Source organism: Diuraphis noxia, unplaced genomic scaffold, assembly GCF_037042655.1.
Source record: "Diuraphis noxia isolate RWA-SAM2 unplaced genomic scaffold, SU_Dnox_SAM2 contig0001, whole genome shotgun sequence".
NCBI lineage: Eukaryota > Metazoa > Arthropoda > Insecta > Hemiptera > Aphididae > Diuraphis > Diuraphis noxia.
Window position 1 is genome coordinate 93127677 of NW_028301711.1, and position 20500 is coordinate 93148176.

Below are 20500 nucleotides of genomic sequence, written 5' to 3' on the forward strand. Positions count from 1 at the left end.
ATTAAATATGTCTATTAATTTATTATTCATTAATTTATTTATTTATATGGTTGGACAATATTTTTTTTCTTATTTCGGAACAGAAAATTGGCTTCTACCATTAACTTCGAGTGTAATTTTTGAGATAAAATTGTTCAACATACAAATATAAATATAGGTATTGGTGCATTATGATTAGATTATATTTTCACTAAACATTTTTATTTAATATTTCTTTTGATACTTTTGTATATTTTAGTATTTTACTGTCATGGCTCATATAATAGCCACAGTAGTGAGTGTTATTATTAGAGCTGTAATCTTGAACATTTTTTATGAATTTTTTTTCCATTGATATTTTTATGAAATTTTCATAGCAAAAATATATAAGGCATTAGCATTAGCGTACATTAGCAAAACTAATTGTTGAAAAAATCAATCTTATTTTTAGCACGACAAACACATGCCTATCTTTTTATTTTTTATTTTAGAATCCAATGCAGCAAGAATTTTGACTTTCTATACAAAATAAGTCTTTATAACTATAAATTTACTTGCTACATTTGCCGACGATACTGCTATCCTCTCAAGTAATAGTGACATAACTATAGCCGCGCAACACCTTCAAGAACATTTAAATCTTATAGATAACTGGGCCAATAACTGGATGATTAGTATAAACGAGAGTAAATCTTCCCAAGTCACTTTCGCTCTACGCCCTGGCATTTGCCCTACCATCAAACTTAAAGACAAAAGTATACCTATCTCGAACGAGACAAAGTATCTAGGTATAATTTTAGATAAACGTTTAACTTGGAAACCCCATCTCCAAAACAAAAGGAAACTTGCCAACAGTAGACTCCATCTCTTCCGACCTCTTCTTAAATCTAAACTTAATCTAAAAACCAAAATGTTATTGTATAATACAATGATCAGACCTGTCTGGTCATATGGTATTCAAATATGGGGGATGGCCAAACCCTCAAACATTCGCCCCATCCAATCTTTCCAAAACATTGCCCTACGTACTTTAACTGGTGCTCCATGGTACATGACAAACCTTTCACTTCACAACGACCTCAAAGTTACAAATGTCAATGACTACGCCAAAATTCACTACCACCGTTTCCACTCCCAACTCAACTCCAGTACTAATCCTCTCATTAAAGATATGGCTTCACTGCATATCCCAGGTAACCCCCCTCGAAGGCTCAAACGAAATTGGAATCGAGATCTCCTTAAGTGATCTAAATCCGACTATAAGTTCTTAGGTGTTACCAATGGGTGACTTCCTTAAAAGTTGTTGTTTTTTTTTTTAAATAAACTATGTATATATTCTATATCAAAATTACTAAATGTGCTTGTTGTACAGATTGTTTTTGAATAAAAAAAAAAAAAAAAAAAAAAAAAAACTATAAATTTACTTATTAGGTATTTTTACTACTACAAATTGTGATGACAGATTCAAAAAATAATAAATTTAAAGTAACACACACACACACACATCGTTTGTAGTTCGGCTCAGAATATAAAATATGTGAATAATAAGATTTCAAAAATAAGTGAATTTTCAGAATTGTATTGGTTCTATAAAATATGTCGAACAAGAAAAAAAATCGATCGACTTTCAAGTAAAACTTGGACTTCAAAAAATAATGTGCGTGGATTCGGCAGACATTTTCTTGTGAAATTATTAACGAGTACCTACAATAAATTACATGTTGAAATAATTATTAATTAAAAAGGATACTGCTCTATATTATGAACTTAATATTAACATGTAATTTATAATTATATTAGCTATAGGTATATTATTATTATAATTGTTCAAACGCGTTCATTGAATAACGTCCGTAATAGATTATTATTATAATCATGGTGATATTCACTGATGAAGTGTTTTGGTTTCGTTTTAAAACTGCTACGTTGTTGTGATACCGATAATTTGACTAAATAAAATGAAATAATAATCACTTAATAAGTGCGTGTTACGAATCATATTATTATATTTCGTCGTTGGGAATCGAATATTAAAATAGTAAAATAGCTGCAATAACACTGTCTTAATCACCGTGGAGTCCGACCTTTGGGTCGAACAAAATAATGTGTTTTGATTAAACGAATGACCGCTTAATACTAATTATTAATGCTCGTTAAACTGGCAAAACGTTTATACATTATATTGTTACAATTAAATAATATTCTGCACAATCTATAATGCACGTATGGGGATTTTTAATATCGTTGAATTAGTAAACATAAAAAGCCGTCAGAAATTAGTGATGCCGGCAGATCGATAAGACTGTTGTTGTTGACTTTACCGTAACACAAAAAATGTGCCTTGACCTTTAGAATTATTTCGAATCGCTAATGTTACATTGTTTCCCTCGGAACGACTCTTCGTTGTTCGTAAAGTAACTAAGCACAGTAAATATTATTGTAGAAAAAAGGCTTCGAACATACAATTACGGGAAAATAATTAGGTTAATAGACCTAATATTATTCTTACGCAAGTCACTATTGTAAAAAAAACATTTATAATTGTAAACATCGCAATAAAAACCGTGTTATTTAGCGTTATTTTTTAATATATTTTATTGTACTGAGTCTATATCTATAGTACATATTATACATGTAATTAAACGATATGTACCTATAATTAAATCCGTACTCGTGCGTATTTGAGTTTTTCTAATTTTCATCATTTAAATAAACAAAGGTATACATATACTTAATAAGAATTATATTGTAATCTCACACGCACACACGCACACACACACACACACACACACACAAACTACGAAACCCGCAGCATACTACCTTAGATTAACAGAGAAAATTACTTAACTAGCACTATTAAGAGTACGTAACAGTTGGTATTTGTTGTCTCCGTCTTACCAGTGCGTAATATAGCAAAAATTTACGCTCAGCAGAACACTTGTAGCTCCTTTAGTTTAAAAATTACATTGAATCGACCTATCATGAAACTTGACGGTAAGAACATTATCTGTGTTTGTACGATGGTTTTTTTACGATAATTCAATTTTTAAGTGAGTTATGAGCATTTTTAGTGTACTGTATATTATATGCTCATAACTCACTCAAAAATTGAATTATCGTAAAAAACCATCGTACGTACAAACACAGATAATGTTCTTACCGTTAAGTTTCATAACAGGTCGATTTACTGTAATTTTTAAACTAAAGGAGCTACAAGTGTTCTGCTGCGCGTAAATTTGCTATATTACGCACTGGTAAGACGGAGACAACAAATACCACTGTTACGTACTCTTAGCTGTAATAATTTTTCGATCTGTTTAATGTATATATAAAATAAAAATATTGACCTCTGAACTACCACGGAATGAAACATCCTGTATACAATTTACACGAAAAGAGGTCCGTATGTAGATTCGAGTTTTATAATAATGAAATGTAATCGCGATTTACGGTAAAAGGCGGTCATTAACGTGTCAAGGAATATTGCCCTGTTATCGTGACCAATAACACAACGATTTTAAATGTCCGACACGAAATAAATGATGAGATTCACTACGTATATTATGCCGACGGGACACGACTATAAAACGCTGATAAACGTCGGCTAATAACGACGAAACGCCGGCGAGAGCAAACTTTGGCATCGCAGTTACTCATCTTGTACACGTTAAGAATACATCGTCATAATAATTAATTCACCACATCGATTTCGTCTGTGGACCGTGACACGCTGTGCATACTTGGAAACCCGTAACACTATCGATTTTATCACGCACAAACACTCACACACACCAGCTACTCATTTATCGTCGCGAAATTGCAAACCGATTTATCCATATAATTGCACTTTAATATCATCTTTATAATAATATAGTCACCTAAAGACACGCAACAATGGTCGCTGAAAACGAAAACAATGACAATGGGATCGTAAGTACACACTTATTATAATATTATAATACAATGTATAGAGTAACGTGGTGCTGCGAAATAATAATATTATTATTGACTACTTGCTATATTATTATTATGTTCATGCAAGTGTTATGCGTTGCGTTTCTGGAATGGCTGCGCTCGAAAACGAATGGACTATGATGTGGACGAATTTTATTGACAAACATGACATAATATGATGTACAGCTATTAATTATTGTTTATTTGCAGACGCGTGAAGTAATCGAATCAAAATATGGCTTTGCATTTAGAGCCTCTTAAATAAAATCATGAAATAATATGTTTATAATACACCTCGGATAGATACTGAAGTATTAAAGTAAACAATAAAAAATAAAAATTTCCTATGAAAATATTACAATTTTAGTCGGATTCAAATTGTTTCATCATAATTCTTATCAGATGAATATATCAATGAGCAAGCAAACACTTTCACTGAATTTTAAAAAGTACATGTATGTATGGAAGTTGTATTGTCATGAAAGGTTCACTATCTCACTGATGGCAATTTACTACGCACATAACCATATTGCTTGAAAATAAGTGCGTAGTGAGTAGTATTCGTTTATTGTCACACCGAACTCCTTCAATTCTATAGTATTATCGGGTAATAGCTTTTTTTTAAAACAATTTAAGCAACCATTTTTGTTGCTCTGTGATATCAGTTACCAATTAGAGTTACTTATTTCGTTAGGTTAAGTTTAAATTAAACTGATGGAATTACTTCATTTTTTTTAAGAACCTTTTTAACTTTCACATTACAAAAACAGTGTAAAAGAGGACATGTGTTTTTCTCTAATTTTTTACGCATAAATAATTATCAATAACTACCAACTGTAGAAAGAATGTATAGGTATAATATTATTTATATGAACAAGATGTCAAAAAGAAAATTGCAATTTGAGAAAAGTTAATTAAATAATTTTAGCACAGTGTAAGTAAAATGTTACACGTTACGCATTGTCTTTACATTTAAAACTGAATCACAGCAAAATAAATTTAAAAATTATTAATCCATATAGATATTTATATTTTATAATTTTAGTATTTTTTTAGAAGAATTACATTTTTTTTTTAAATTCTCTTTATGTAATCGAAGTGGGGATAATATTTTAAAAATTGGGAAAATGTCTAAAAAAATTACGTTTCGCATTTTCAACAAAGTAATTATTTCGTTACAGTAAAATGTTACTTTCATTACGTTACAACCCATCATCTTTATTAATGCAAAAACATTATAATAAACTGAGTTTAATTTGGGCTCATCATTTATGTGTTTGATAACCACGCAAGTGCACAAGTGCTCAAGTAGATGAATAAATAATTTATAATGTTAACATAAGTTCGAGTATGATAATATTGGCGTATTCAACTCTGGAATAAAAGAAAAAATTGGTAACTAAGATTTCAGTGAATAAATATATCAAAAATTTAGATACTGAGCGATGACTGCTTGATTTGTATTATGTTATATTCGTTTTAAAATAATGTGTTTTTTTGTTTGTCATCGAATTTTTGAGTAGAAATCAAGCTTCAATTTTAACATGAAGAGTGGTTCTAGGAGAACATTTTATCTAGTTTTTACTTTGAAATTTCTTACTTTTTTTTGTTTTTTATCGATATAAAATACATATCAATAACAATTTTTACGGTCACTAAGCTTAAAAATGTAATACAAAGTTCAGAATGAGTTGTTTTTATAAAAATATAAAAGTATTGAAAATTCATACTTTTCATATGTTTTTAATAAATACTTGGACTTCAAATATTGACAATATTAAGCGTTCAATTATTTTTTCCATTGGTTTTAGTTACTTTGTAGACATCCTACATATTATATTAATCATTGATCATTATTAAATTCCATATATAGTTAAATGGTGAATAGTTTAAACTAAATTATTTAGCATCTTTAAACACGAATTTATCGCCATTCTACAGTAGGATACACTCTCTATATAAATTAAAAATTACAATTAATGTGTTATATTATAATATGCGAACAAGTAGTTTGGCTAAATACTATATAAATATTTGAGAGTAATAATTTGGGCTAAAATTAATTAAATTTCTCAATATATCTATAAATAGACACTGTCACATTGACTCCTTTTAAAATCATTTTTCGTACACAATGATAAATAATAATTTTAACAAATTCAAAACAGAAACGTAATATACCTATAACGAGATACGCTCGAAATCTTCTATACAGCAGAGAGAGTTCTTCGGTTTTTTCAGATTTACAAATTACATAGTCACCTTATAAAACTTGTATTACAATATTGTAACGAAATGTTACATAACTACATAATTTAGACTAAGAACTAAGAAATTCTAACAGAATATTAACGTCTATAAGTAGATTAGAGTGTTAAATAGGTGATTAGGTATTAATAATTGGTTATTTTTATTTGCTATTTAAAGCAATTTATTATTTTATTTTGGTTCGAATTCAATTTTTATATCTCAAGACGATTTTAAACCGAGCTGAGAGTTTTTTTTTTTCTTTATCGAAAATATTTAGGACCAATTAGACTTAATTAACATGGTATGTAAAACTTCTATAAATATAAAACAAATTGTGTAGCTACCTATACATTGTAAAATGAATCGATTGGTTTAAAGTTAATCTATTATTTTGATTGAAAAATAAATACATTTTGTAACAGCAATCATTAACTAACATTTTGTAACTTAATCATTATTATCTTTAATTTTTTTCCTAATAGACTAATGAATATAAGATAAGAAATATATTTTATTTAGATAATTAAAATTTATAATATTTAATCTATTTTTGTAACAACGTTAAGTGGGTACTGTATCTTTTTTTAAAACCTTGTATGCAGCAGAGAGTAATAATTATCTGTTTATAATTTATATTTTAATATGTGTAATACAAAACAAAAATTTGTTCAAGTTTAATAAGCATAACGATGTAATGGTACAAACTATAATACTAAACGTATTTTATCTGATATAATTTTAACGAGTTTAGACACAGCTAGGTAATATATATTTAAATTTTAGGTTTTTACAGAGAACAATAAATATATTTGAAATTTCGTTTATATGACTAAAACCAAAAAAAATAAAATAAGAATATTTTTATCAATTATTTTTTTATTTTTTTTAAATACAATAGGTATAATATATTAAATTGATTTTTTTAATATAGCTAACTGAAAATAAATTTACAAATTATTGTGTGCATAATTAAATAGTTTTAAAACGTTCCATGATCATATAAATAAATAGTTTATTCTTTATTATTGTGTAAAATATAGAATGAAGAAATCGATATCGAAGTCGAAGATCCTTTCTGTCTGGAATCAAGTCCACTTAAATTAACATTTGAAGATATTACATCTGCTGCTTACAAAATAAAAGATGGTGTAATCAAGACAGCGTGTACGGTGAGCGTTTCGTAATATTTTATTATTTTAAGTTGATATTATTTATATGATTTAACAATTTATATTAATTGTAACTGTCTGTTATTCACTTGCAGAGATCGCATTTGTCTAGTCTTGTCAACATGGAACTTTATTTGAAAAAGGACTTTGTGCAGTACACCGGAAGGTATTGTTAACAAAATATTTAAATCATATGCTATCAACGACCATATGGCTTATAAATATATATAAATAAGTGTTGAGAGAAAAGGATATTTGGTGAATATCAACGATAATTCTTCTAAAATATTGCAAAAATATAATTATTCATCATTCCAAATATTGGTCAGAAGTTGGGCACTTTTAAATCAATAATCAGTTGGGAGATCTCTCATGCATCAGAAGAACTCGATTATAGCATATTCATTCATTTAGTATTATGTAACTTTTAACGATCTTAATGCAAAAGTATCGATTTTAATGTAACTAAATTCATGATGACTGTTAATTTTTGTTTTTTAAGTATTTACTAAAAATAAAAAATAATGTCTTATATTGCAGTTTCAAGGAACGTGGAGCGTGCTATGCTTTGATGATGTTGTCTGACGAGCACAAGCGAAACGGTGTGATATCTGCATCTTTGGGTAACCACGCACAGGCTCTATGTTACCATGGTAAGCGTCTCGGCGTTCCGGTGACAGTGGTTATGCCCACAGTAGCTCCAATCATAAAAATTGAGGCTTGCAGGAATTTCGGCGCAACCGTCATAATTCAGGGTATCAACATGAAGGAGTCTAAGCACATCGCTCTTAAGCTGTCCAAAGAGAAGGGAATCATTTACATCAATGGGTCTGAATTTAATTTGATTATACACGTTAGACATTTATATTGATAATATATCATAATAAATTATATCATGTCAGATTTTACAAAAATATTATTTTATTATTCGATTCTTCATTTAAATAGGATATTTACCCCAAATAATACAGCACTTATTACATATTTCTTCATATTTGTCTTTCCAATGATTTCCATTTTTTCCTTAACTGGATTTACCATTTGAGTACAAATGTCTGAGATTACTTACTTTTTACAGTTGTCGATAAATATTAACATAGTAAATAACATATAAATCAAATAACTAATGTGTTAAAATTTAAACGATTGCCCCATACAGGTACGATCATCCTCACATAATGGCTGGTCAGGGTACAGTTGGACTCGAGATATTAGAAGACGTTCCAGACGCCGATGCGATTGTCGTTCCTGTCGGTGGTGGTGGTCTGCTGGCTGGTGTATCACTGGCCGTAAAAACACTGAGAAAAAACTGCAAAATTATTGTGAGTGTATTATGATTTTCATAGCAAGCGAAATAATGTCTGAAACACAAAATAATATTAAGTATTCAAACGGTTTAATGCATCTTGTACATATTGTATTTTTCATAAAGTTTCATATTGATATAATAGTATCTTGATTCTTGACGAACATAATTTTTTCAATTAATTGTTTGACATTGTGATTTTTTTGATTTTCTCTGCAACATTGAAACATGTTAATGTTTTATTTATTTTTAAATGCGTTTCAATAATACTCAAATATAATAACACGGCGCTTTGTATAGGCAATTTAGCTACATCACTACAATCATATTATTATGCCCTGCGTCTATTTTAACGAGAATAAAATATTTTATGGAAATCTATACATAATATTATTATGATGGTATCTAGGCCACTAGTTATGAAGTATATTATTTTAAATAACAAGGAAATGTACATTACTATGTAACGTTTATTTTAAGGTTAATCTGTAAATTTTATATTCAATAAGAATTCGTTTGGTTTATTTTTGAACAGTACTCGTAGATGTATGAGTGCGCAGACATATTATGTCTATAAATTTATTATATAATATTATTATTGAAACGACATAAAAGTAAATTATCACCTGAAAAACTACATAAATTTGATAAGACAGATTTTAAGTTTGAAAACCAAATAAATGTTTTTTCATCAACATTGAACTATGCTTGAAATAATTGTTATTATTCAAAAAGCTATTTGAGTGAATCACTCAGTATATTATTTTATATGTACATCACTACACCAGAATGATAATAATCAATATTTTAAATATAATAATATTATTATAAGCTAAAAGTATATGTAAATGGGGTTGTTTGAATGTTGTTAGAATATAATTCCATATTTTACTGTTTGCAGGGCGTTGAATCTGACCGCGTGCCTAGTTTCACGAAAGCCATGGAACACGGTAGTCCGGTTACAGTTGATGGTAAGAGCACGCTTGCAGATGGCTTAGCCGTGCCAAGAGTTGGGTGTAACGCGTTTGCTACAGCTGCGAGTTTGGTCGACAAAATGGTAAGTACGCGTCTCTCCAATGGGTTGTTTTATACTAGTCTAAAGTCCTAACTATAAGCTTATATCCAATCATATTATCCTAACCTAACCTATGAAAATCTGAAAAATATTAAAGTGAATACAGCTAAATTAAAAAAAAATATTTGATACACTAATTATTAATAGCGATGTGTGTGTTTCACTCAATTGTCGTCTATCTGACTATCCCAGAGTCCAATTATGCCAAATATTTATCCATTTCCAAGTGAATTATTTATATTGAAAAGAAAACACATAATACCGTCGTAGAACTTACAAAAGTTGTAATAATATAAAAACTGTACTCCTAATTCATAATATATTATTTTATACGTCACTTGTATATTAAATAGATTATAATGGTATAGTGACGGATCGGAAGAGGGAATTTTCGCCAGATAAGTGTGAGTGGGAATAATTCCACCTCGAGGGCAGACAAAAATGTACGATTATAATGATTGTAATGTACATATTATAAGTAATATTGGAGTTTTAATTTTAAATTTATATATATTATTATTTTTTTTTAAATAGAATTATACATTTTTATTATTAATAAGTTTTAAATAAAATATTAATTATAACTTATAAGGCCGCTTAAAAAAATGACTTCACTGCGTTCACTGAACAATTTGAGTAGTATAAAAAGGGGGGAGGGGTTCTAAAGCTTCAACTCCTTGCTCTCCTTGCCCTTACCCTCCACGTCATTGCCAGTCCTGCCCCATCCTAAATTGGCCGCCTTGTCACGTACGTGTGACGTATATTTACCCCTTTTCTCACCCCTACCAATGAGCTCCTGACTTACAACCTTAAATCCACCACCCGACTCTTCACGAGATCAACATTTATTATTTCACGGCTGCGCATGGGAAAATGCACAAGAATGTGACAACAAGCATCATTAATGGTATCAACATACTACTTTCAAATTGTTCTTAAAACATACGTATACAGAGAACCAGAATATAGGGAATGTATTGTGTTTTGTACATGACGTACCAATTGGCCGACATCCGATTTGTATTCATAGAAAATCAATTACATGTACATGATTGCAGTTATTTTGTGCTATGAGGTCAAGATCGGAGTTTGATTGTTGGTTATCTTTTTGATTAAAATAAATATGTTTAAGTTTGGTCTACAAATAGCTTTGTTAAGAGCTATACATGCCATCCTTCAAGGTGCTTTATCGTCCTTGCTCCATTTGTATAAAAATGATTTCACATATTTCTATTAAATAGACAAATATCTGGATCTAAGTATGTTTCAGTAAAATAATTTAATAATATCAGCACATCTTAAATAATAATAGTAAAAAAATAGGTTTTGCTAATATAGTTCTAAAAAATTACATTAAAAGTTATATTTACTTTCTAAATGTGCCACTGTGGAACTTGACTATGAATTTCTGTCCGACAATTGTCAATTTGTTCAATCGGAACTAAGGCTAATGCACAAAGACGACGAACAACTTTTTTCATATTAACGTCATGTGTTTTAAGCTAATCCCAAACTTTGAACTTAACTCCAAATAGATTGCCCAAAGTGAAATAAACACCTTTTTATGGGTATATCAGAATCAAAATACTGCTGAATGGAGACGATCATTCCAATTTCAAAATATATTTGGAAACAAGCAGGATTGAACTCTAATCTACTTTTTAATGCCACTTGATGCTGATTCTACTTATCATATGAAGACAGATTATATACAATAATTTGATTAACTTTTCCCAAGTTTTTTAATAAATTGTATGACTTAGCTTTTTTCTGATTATGTTAGATAATTTAAAGCCAAACGCACAAATATTTCATTAAAAAGTATATATTTCAGTTAATTAAGTTTAAAGACACGACTGTATGACTGTTTCCACCTGCACCGACGGACGTCATTCATTTGGGCTAAAAACTCAAAATTGCTTAGTAAAGCATATATCATTTGGGCGAGAAATTGACTGATCGTTTAGGCAAATTTATAAATTATTGAACAATAGGGAAGTAACATACCCACGTCTACAATAATTTTTATAATATTTCCTACAGTTAAATATTATTATTATATTGTTTCGGCTGATTGGTATTCATACGCCAATTTACAAATATAGATAGTGAATGATAATTTGTTAGATTGTACTAAGACGTGTGGGTTTTCATTTTTTGCCTATGTCTAATCTAATCAGATACTGAAGTGTGACATTTATTAATTAAAATTTAGTTAATATAATAAATATTATATTTATATAATAATATAATCGATTTTTAACCATACCAGTTAGAGTTAACTAAGAGTTCTAAAAATGGGACGGAAAACCTTTTAGTCTATATAAATGTTTATACATATATATTTATAGCCCACCCAAAAGATGTATTAGATAAATTAGGGGGCCTTGTAAATTTCGCCCAAATGATATGTATAAATTCACCCAAACGATATGTTATTTTGGATCATTCGCCCAAATGAAAGCCTCCCGTACCGACCATCAATAACCAGCAAGGACAAGGGATTGAGGGTTAAGGGTTGAAGGTTGAGTGACTAGTGGTTGTGGGAGAGGAGGATAAGGGAACCAACAGTCAAAACCACTAAATTATATACTAATCATTTGTGTACATAATCTGTCAGTATACAAAAATCATCTATACAGCCCTGGCCCTAAAATATCATCTATTACCCAACACCAGTTGTTCTAAATACGGAGAAAAATGGATTACTGTATACTTTAACTTATATTATGTACTGATTGTGTAACGAAAATATGTTTTTCTAGATCGTGGTCACAGAGGAATGGATCTCTATGGCAATTCTGCGACTTGTAGAGTCAGAGAAATGCGTTGTTGAAGGCGCTGGAGCCATCGGATTAGCAGCTGCGTTGTCGGGTACTTTAGACGAGTTTGCGGGAAAAAAGTAAGTGGGTAATATTGTAATGTGGTGGTATATAACTTGTTCCTAGGCCATTAATTTAACATCGACGGTAAATTCTCTAGAATATTTTTTAATTAAAAATAATTTTTAACATTTTTATTTTTAATTTATTGCGATATAATTATATCGAGATACTTCATAACATATATACTGGGCACTTAAGTGATGTAGTTTAAAAAAATTAAATAATATTACATTTGTGGGACTTTTCATTATAAGCTTTTAACATTTATCAATAAGGAAAATCGGTGTTTATTAGTTGCAGTGACCCTTAAATAGATTACAAATTAGTTGCGATCATCGGTGCATACTACTTGCGTTCGAGATTATTATCAGTAGGTAATTTGCGTCCTACATAAAGAGGTTGAAAAAAGGTCATAGCCTATTTGCGTCCAACAGTACCTTTCGAGACAGCCAAGTTATGTCTCAGTATCAGTTAAGTCATAAAATAAATATTACAAGTAATTAATCAGATTCAAATAAATAAAATTATGGGCATTTTACGCCACGACCGCAACTCAAATATTAGTTACAAAATATTGTCGTGACTGCAGCCATTATATTTGCTTATATCACAAATCGTCGTGTCTAATAATATGTAGCACGGACAATAAATTAGGCCCTATTTCCTCACACAAGCCAAAGCTTACAACCAGCTGATTTTGAGTAAAATTTTGAATGTGATATCCAATTAAATTATATAAATTTAGCTTTGCTTGACGGACTACCTAGTATTACGGTGGTGATTATTCTTCATGGTTAAATTTGTTTATAGGATTATTAAGGAGTATAAAACCACTTCGTTCTGTCGATAATATTTTAATTTAATTTTAGTTAAATGGTAAATAATGAATTCTAGTCGTAGTAAATCGTATAATCATGAATTAAATTCTATCTAACGATTACTATAGTTATTAACTTTTGATGTATTGGCGTTATTTATAGAGTCGTTTTGTTGCTGTGCGGTGGCAACATCGATACGTCCATACTGGGAAGGTGTTTGGACAGGGGATTGGCCATCGACGGTAGACTGGTCAAGTTCCACGCGACGTTGAGTGACAGGCCCGGTGGTATTGCCGAACTGTGCAGAGTGTTGGCAACGATTAGCGTTTGCGTGAAAGACATAATACATGAAAGGGCTTGGCTTTCAGACGACGTCTTCAGCGTTAGGGTCAGTGTGTGAATAAAACAAATTTTATATTTATTTTTAAATTTAATTATCTAAATCGTTGATTTTTTTGGTAAATTTATAAACTAATAAAATAAATTATTGAAAGAAGCCTTCAAAATGTATCAGTTACAATAATTTGGATTTAAAACAAAATTTAAAATATTAATTGGCTGAAAAAAATTACTGTTTAACAATTTGACTTTTGTTGTGGTACTATTCTCAGTTTTTTTATTTATTATTTATGAGAACCAAATTCCGAAATTGCATGATGTTTAATTCTGATTTTCTTGTTATTAACATAGTATATTATTATTACCATATATATTGACTTCAAAAATATAATTGTATCCAGCCAAATTGATAAACAAATCAAATTTTTTTGAGCGTAACGTTAAAAATATTTAACCTAAATTTGATCCATTTGAATTTTATTTTTATAAGTTTATATGATAATAATATATACCAAGTACTTACACCATTATACTTACCTTGTAATATTTTATCCACGTTTAACATTTTCACAAGAAACTCAACCTACATAAGATTATATGCATTTTTCTTGTTTTAAAACATTCTTTTTTTTTTTGCAATACATTAATTTGTGAAGACAATTAAATATGCGTTATTTATTTTTCGATAAATATTCAATTTTTCATATTTATATAAGTTATTTTATCCTTTTTCTGTTTTCAGATATATATCCTTAAAGTAATCTTTATATAATTTTTTTTTAAAAGATTTTTAGGATCAAGTTCCAGGCTCCTGTTTTATTATTTTCTTCAGTGAACATTCCCATTATAAATCACACAGACTGATATTGAATGTCTAAATTAAGTCGATTTAGGAGAAAAACATGTTTTAAAGAACATCTGATTTGTAGCCTTATAGGAAAGAAGTCTCGTGATCTGAATGTTATGAGATCGAACTAATGTTCTACCATTGTTTGTTACAGGTCAAAGTTGTATGCGAGACGAGAGACTTGAGACACGCTCGTCTGCTGCAGGAGGTGATAACGAAGAACTACAGTTCTTCCGTGTTCGGTGACATACCATTACCCAAAGTTCTTTGAACTAAGATTTTGCGGTTTTATTTTATTTTTTTATTTGTCATTAGTGCTGTTGTTTGATTTTTCATTTTAATAATATAATGATATTTAAAACTGGCGATGATTAGGTACTACTATAATTGATATTAACTATTTAACTATTGATATTATGTTTTATAAATAAAAAAAAATGCCTTATTTTTATACTGAAACGAAGATATTTTATTTTTGTATTTCAAAAAAAAAAAAAAACAAATACACACAAACACACAAACACGTATAACTTTGTAATAGTTTATAGGTAGTTAAAATATTGACTTAATAGTCACACACACACAACAAATTGGATTAAATTCTGTTTGATTAAACACATTTTTTAACACAGAACGAAATTAGTTTAAAATAATATATTTTATAGTATGTAATAGAATATGAATATAATGCAAAGTAATAATAATGTAATATAATAATATTATGTGTTAAAACTATATTTATTTTGATATTAATATAATTATTATAATTTATATTATATAATAAGGCTTACATATTATTATAATTCAATTGCATTTTTTAAACTGTAGTATTTTATATTTGACAGGATTAAAAAAAATAAATTAAAATACATGTGAATAAATAACATATAACAATAATAAAAATATAACGTTCTAATAAAAAAAATAAATAAAAATACATGTGAATAAATAACATATAACAATAATAAAAATATAACGTTCTAATAAAAAAAATACGTCAAATCTATAATGGTTCATAAAAAGTATTTTATATTTAGAAAATGGGCACAAATGTTGTTATATTTTAATAAGTAAATGAAGAATGGTATACTCCAGGGATGGACAACTTTAAGTTAATAGAGGGCCAATTTTTAGAAAACTAAAATTCGGTGGGCCAGAACATAGAAAGCAAAAAAAAAAAAAGTGGTCATTTGAAATATACATTTTAATTAGCATTGATTTTGTTTCTAATGTAGGGAATTTGGAAGAAAAAAGGATTATTAAAAAAAATAAATAAATAAAATATAAATAGTATTATTACTAAGTATAATTATTATAGAATATAGAGTATAGACGATAAACTTTAAAATTGTATGTTGTGATTTGGAAATGTTGGATGGGCCAGATAAAAAAGGCTCCTGGGCCGCCAGTTGCCCATCCCTGTTGTACACTTTGACGAACCAACTATTATCCTTCCTAATTATTATTCTGTGGGAGCATTTTGCGATTATTTCGATAAAAAAATTTTTTGAAGAACAGACTCATTTTCACGATATTTTATTCTACGACGTTATCGGATTTATTCCTATGTCCGAAAGCTGCAAATCGTTGCCCACATTCGTTTTTTCAACGGTTTGAGATTTTATTCATAAAAGCACAAAATATGTCATTATTTTCTCTACAATTTTTATTATTATCTTTCGATAGCAATCAAACATAACCAAACTCCACCACAAATATCCTTAAAACAATTTTAGAGGTAACTGCAAGATAAAACTTTTTATAAATTATTCATATTTTATTATGTTGAAACAAAAATATCTAATAGAATATAAAAATAAATATAACGTGTGAATCAATAATATTTTAATGCAATTATATATATAATATATACTTTTCAATTAGTGCCGCTATCGTCAAGTAAGTATGTAGATACTCATACAGTTTTGACACCTTTAGATTACGGAAAAAATAATATGATTCTTTTATTTTAAAACTATGATAACAAAATTATTTTAATCTAGTCTAAAATATAATAGTTTAAAGTTCCATCTTTTTTTCCACTACACCTATTATCCAGTCTTTTATACTCCTTTAAAGGCGTAAAGCAAATCGCATTTGCTTCACCTTATATTATATCAAATACTTATTACATCTTATTAAAATCCTTATAGAACCATAAGTTTAGCACCTCACACAAAACCAACACTGTAAAGTCAGCCTTTTTCTATCAGTTATTGAAATTCCGAAATTTCGATATCTAGAAATACGATTATATATATATATATATATATATATATATAGTTACATACTAACGACACCATATAAAATCTCTAAAATTTATTATAATATAAATCTAAAATTAAATGGTTAAATGTTACGTAGGTAACCTACTTTTAATGTATTTATTACTATTCAATAAACATACTTATATCAACTATAATGATCTAAACTCTATACAACTTTCTTTTTCAAATGTATATTAGGCATGCATTTTTTTGCAAAGAATAAAAATATCGTGTCGAAACTAAAGTAAAATATCATTTTAAAAATAGTATTGTCTATTAGGATTAAAAACTGATATTTTGTAAACGTTTAATCATTTTAAATTATTATTTATAATACTTAACTATTATTAATAGGTTATAAGATATTAATGACCTACCTTATTTGCTTAGGATTCTTTCAGTATTTTAATAATAGTGATTTATAATGTTAAGCAATAAGTTTGATTAATTAATTTAAAAATATGCTTTGTATAAGATTTTATATAAATATTATTTTTTTTTTTGATTTATAATACTGAACGTTATTTCTGTCGGCATAATATAATGATCTGTTCAATATGTTTTCTTTATAATTATGTTTTAAAAGTTGTATACTATAAAAAAAAATTAACTATTCTAACAACACATAATTTCTATTAAATTTTTCCAAGCATTCACATTTTCTATCCTTATATTATAGAGATCGAAGTGGGTCAAAATATTTGGGTAACATATTAATATATATATTGTTACATTTTATGTTTTCATAAGGTCCAGTACAGTTTTTATTTCTATTGTTTTAAGAAATGTAATCTATTTTAGTTATTAGTTATTGTAATTAATAGTGCACTACTTTCAGTGTAAAATGTTGAAATTTTAGCATATTAAATATTTTTATAAAAAAGAAATTATCTAAATATTTGAAGTTCGAAAAACAAACCAAAGTTAGGTGATCATCAAGTTTGAAAGTTTACCGAACCAAGATAACAATAAATATAGTATCACAAAAAGTTCGAAATTCTATAAACAATCTGAAATTTTGTCCAAATAATTTTGAAACACGTCAAACGTTTTGAACAAAAAATGTTATCGGTGTTTATTTTTAAATTTGTATTTTTTCGATAATTCTCTGTTTAATCGACGAAAAATACACTCGAATTTCATACTATTGTTTATTATTTATAGCATAATTTATTGTTTATTCTAGTAGCATCATCATTTATTTAATTATTTTAAATTTTAATAGAAAAAAAAATTATAAACATAATACTGCCCTGTCAGCGACTATTTCCTGCACTATTAAATCATGAATAGATCAACTTATTATAAAATAACAAATCAAATGAAATGTTTGGAACGCTTTTGGTCTTACAGTGAATATTTGGTTCACGTTGGATATTACACTGAATTGTTTGATTAGACATACCTACGATCAAAAAAATTTGATTTGAGTTCTATTTGAGACCATATTTTTGAGTTCGAACCAACTCTAATTTAAAAATATTTTTTTAAATTAATTAGTAAATATAATGTCATTTGCGAGATCTACAAATTATGAGAAAGTGATTTACATAGATATTTAAAATCTATAAGGAATGGAAAAAATCGAGCAAATTAAATGGTGGGCTGAAAATTTAAAGCTATATGAGAAAGGATTACGACTAGTGATGGGCAAAAGTGACTAATTACTACCGACTTAGTCGGTAGTACCATATGACTAATTTAGTTACTCGAACATTTTTAATATTCGACTAATTATTATTATTCGACTTATTTTTATTATTCGACTAATTATTATTATTCGACTTATTTTTATTATTCGACTAATTATTATTATTCGACTTATTTTTATTATTCGACTAATTATTATTATTCGACTTATTTTTATTACTCGACTAATTATTATTATTTGATTAATTTTTATTATTTAACTTATTATCATTATTTAATTCGACTTATTTTTATTATTCAACTGATTTTTATTGGACTGATTGCAAACTAGCATGAAATATGAATTACTTTAATTCAACAATTTAACAAAAATAATAATAATATAACAAAAAACATAAACCTTACAGGAAAAATAAATACAAATTTACAACTGTTTTAAATTTTTGTTTAAAAATATTAACATATCTAAATTTTTTGGATGTGTTCTATTTCTTTTTGCTGACATGATTTCACCTGCTTTTGAAAAAATTCTCTCTGAAGGTACTGAGGTAGCAGGGATCACTAAATACTTCAATGCTAAGTTGAATATTTTTAGTGAAATAGCACCACACGTTTGATGAATTTTTTTTACTCAACATTTTATAGGAGTTTATGTATAACAGTTTAAACTTAATAGCTGAAGAGAAGACGTTACAGCCTATAGTCTATCTCTATAGTCTATACCGCGTATGACTGTCGAATGATAACTAACTACTAAGGTACTTTGGGTATTAAAAATATTTATCTAAATAAAATCAATGCAGAACAATAGACCTTACAATTTCTTAGAATTACCCATTTGTAAAAACCTAGCGGCTAACACAATATTATGGTCTCCTATGTAAACCTTTGTAGTGTGTGCGACGTGCGCCGTGCGTGTCATTATCGGTATTTTTGTTTTGACTAGTTTTAAATAGAATTACGACTAAAATTTAAATTTCTTAGAATTACCGATTTATCAGTTATTTTAATCGAATAATTAGTCGACTAATTTCATTTATTCATATTAGTTGGTTGGTAAAAAGTAGTCGAATAATTAGTCGACTAATTTCATTTATTCATATTAGTTGGTTGAAAAAAAGTAGTCGACTAATTATTCGACTAATTTCTATGATTTGTATACAGCTGGTCGTGCAAATTATTAGTCGAATAATAGTCGGTAGTACGTGATGAAAACCGACTAATAGTCGGTAGTATCAAATAGTCGTTTCTGCCCATCACTAATTACGACCCTCTTCGACCCCTAAATAAGTTGAATGATCAATGTGAATATCAGGCATTTGCTAACAAGTTATTTTGGTGTTCTTATCTTACTTGAGATCGTTCAACTTCCAATTTTAAAGCAAAGTTGAACGAAAACGTATAAATAATAATTTATCACATATAATATCTACTACTACTTCTACTAAAATTTGAAAGTCACAATGTTCTATCTTTTCAACGCTCATCCGAACTATGAGTGAATGTCTTTTGAAAATTAAATTATAAACATGTAATACTACCTAAATACTCTAAAAAATTATACATCAGGTTTTTACTGACAACCAACAATTACGTTATGTAGAGTTTCTAAGACTAGAAAAATGGTATTATGTGTATTTATTTTTATGTTATATATTTATTGGAATTCTCCAACACACTATACAGTAAAATCATTGAAAATTACTTTTATAATAATATTATTATTTCTATTTTCTCAACACAATAATGTAAGAAATAATATCAAACTAATGACAGATCAATTTTCATCTATGGGAAAATATATTTTTATGTGGCAGCGATCTTATAGACGTTAATAATTTGTAATTGGAATTCCACAATATACATTGTATCCTCATGTTTATATGAAATCTTTTATTTATATTTTTCCAGTATACAATAAATTTTTATAATATATGTCTTGTTATTATTATTATTATACT

General features: G+C 28.0%; 1 protein-coding gene across 1 annotated transcript; it reads left to right on the forward strand.

The window, feature by feature from the left end:
• The first annotated feature begins 3568 nt into the window (after positions 1 to 3568).
• On the forward strand, positions 3569 to 15081 carry Srr (Serine racemase). Its single transcript, XM_089216009.1, has 9 exons — positions 3569 to 3909; positions 7224 to 7352; positions 7448 to 7518; positions 7893 to 8180; positions 8512 to 8674; positions 9560 to 9715; positions 12499 to 12635; positions 13599 to 13824; positions 14777 to 15081. The coding sequence occupies exons 1-9, from the start codon at positions 3874 to 3876 to the stop codon at positions 14891 to 14893; spliced, it is 1323 nt and encodes a 440-aa protein (XP_089072135.1). The 5' UTR covers positions 3569 to 3873; the 3' UTR covers positions 14894 to 15081.
• Positions 15082 to 20500: the final 5419 nt, after the last annotated feature.

Coding starts and splice junctions, on each gene's coding strand:
- Srr (XM_089216009.1), top strand. CDS start 3,874: ATGGTCGCTGAAAACGAAAACAATGACAATGGGATC. Junction 7,519..7,892: donor TTTGTGCAGTACACCGGAAG/GTATTGTTAACA, acceptor CTTATATTGCAG/TTTCAAGGAACGTGGAGCGT. Junction 8,181..8,511: donor GGAATCATTTACATCAATGG/GTCTGAATTTAA, acceptor TGCCCCATACAG/GTACGATCATCCTCACATAA.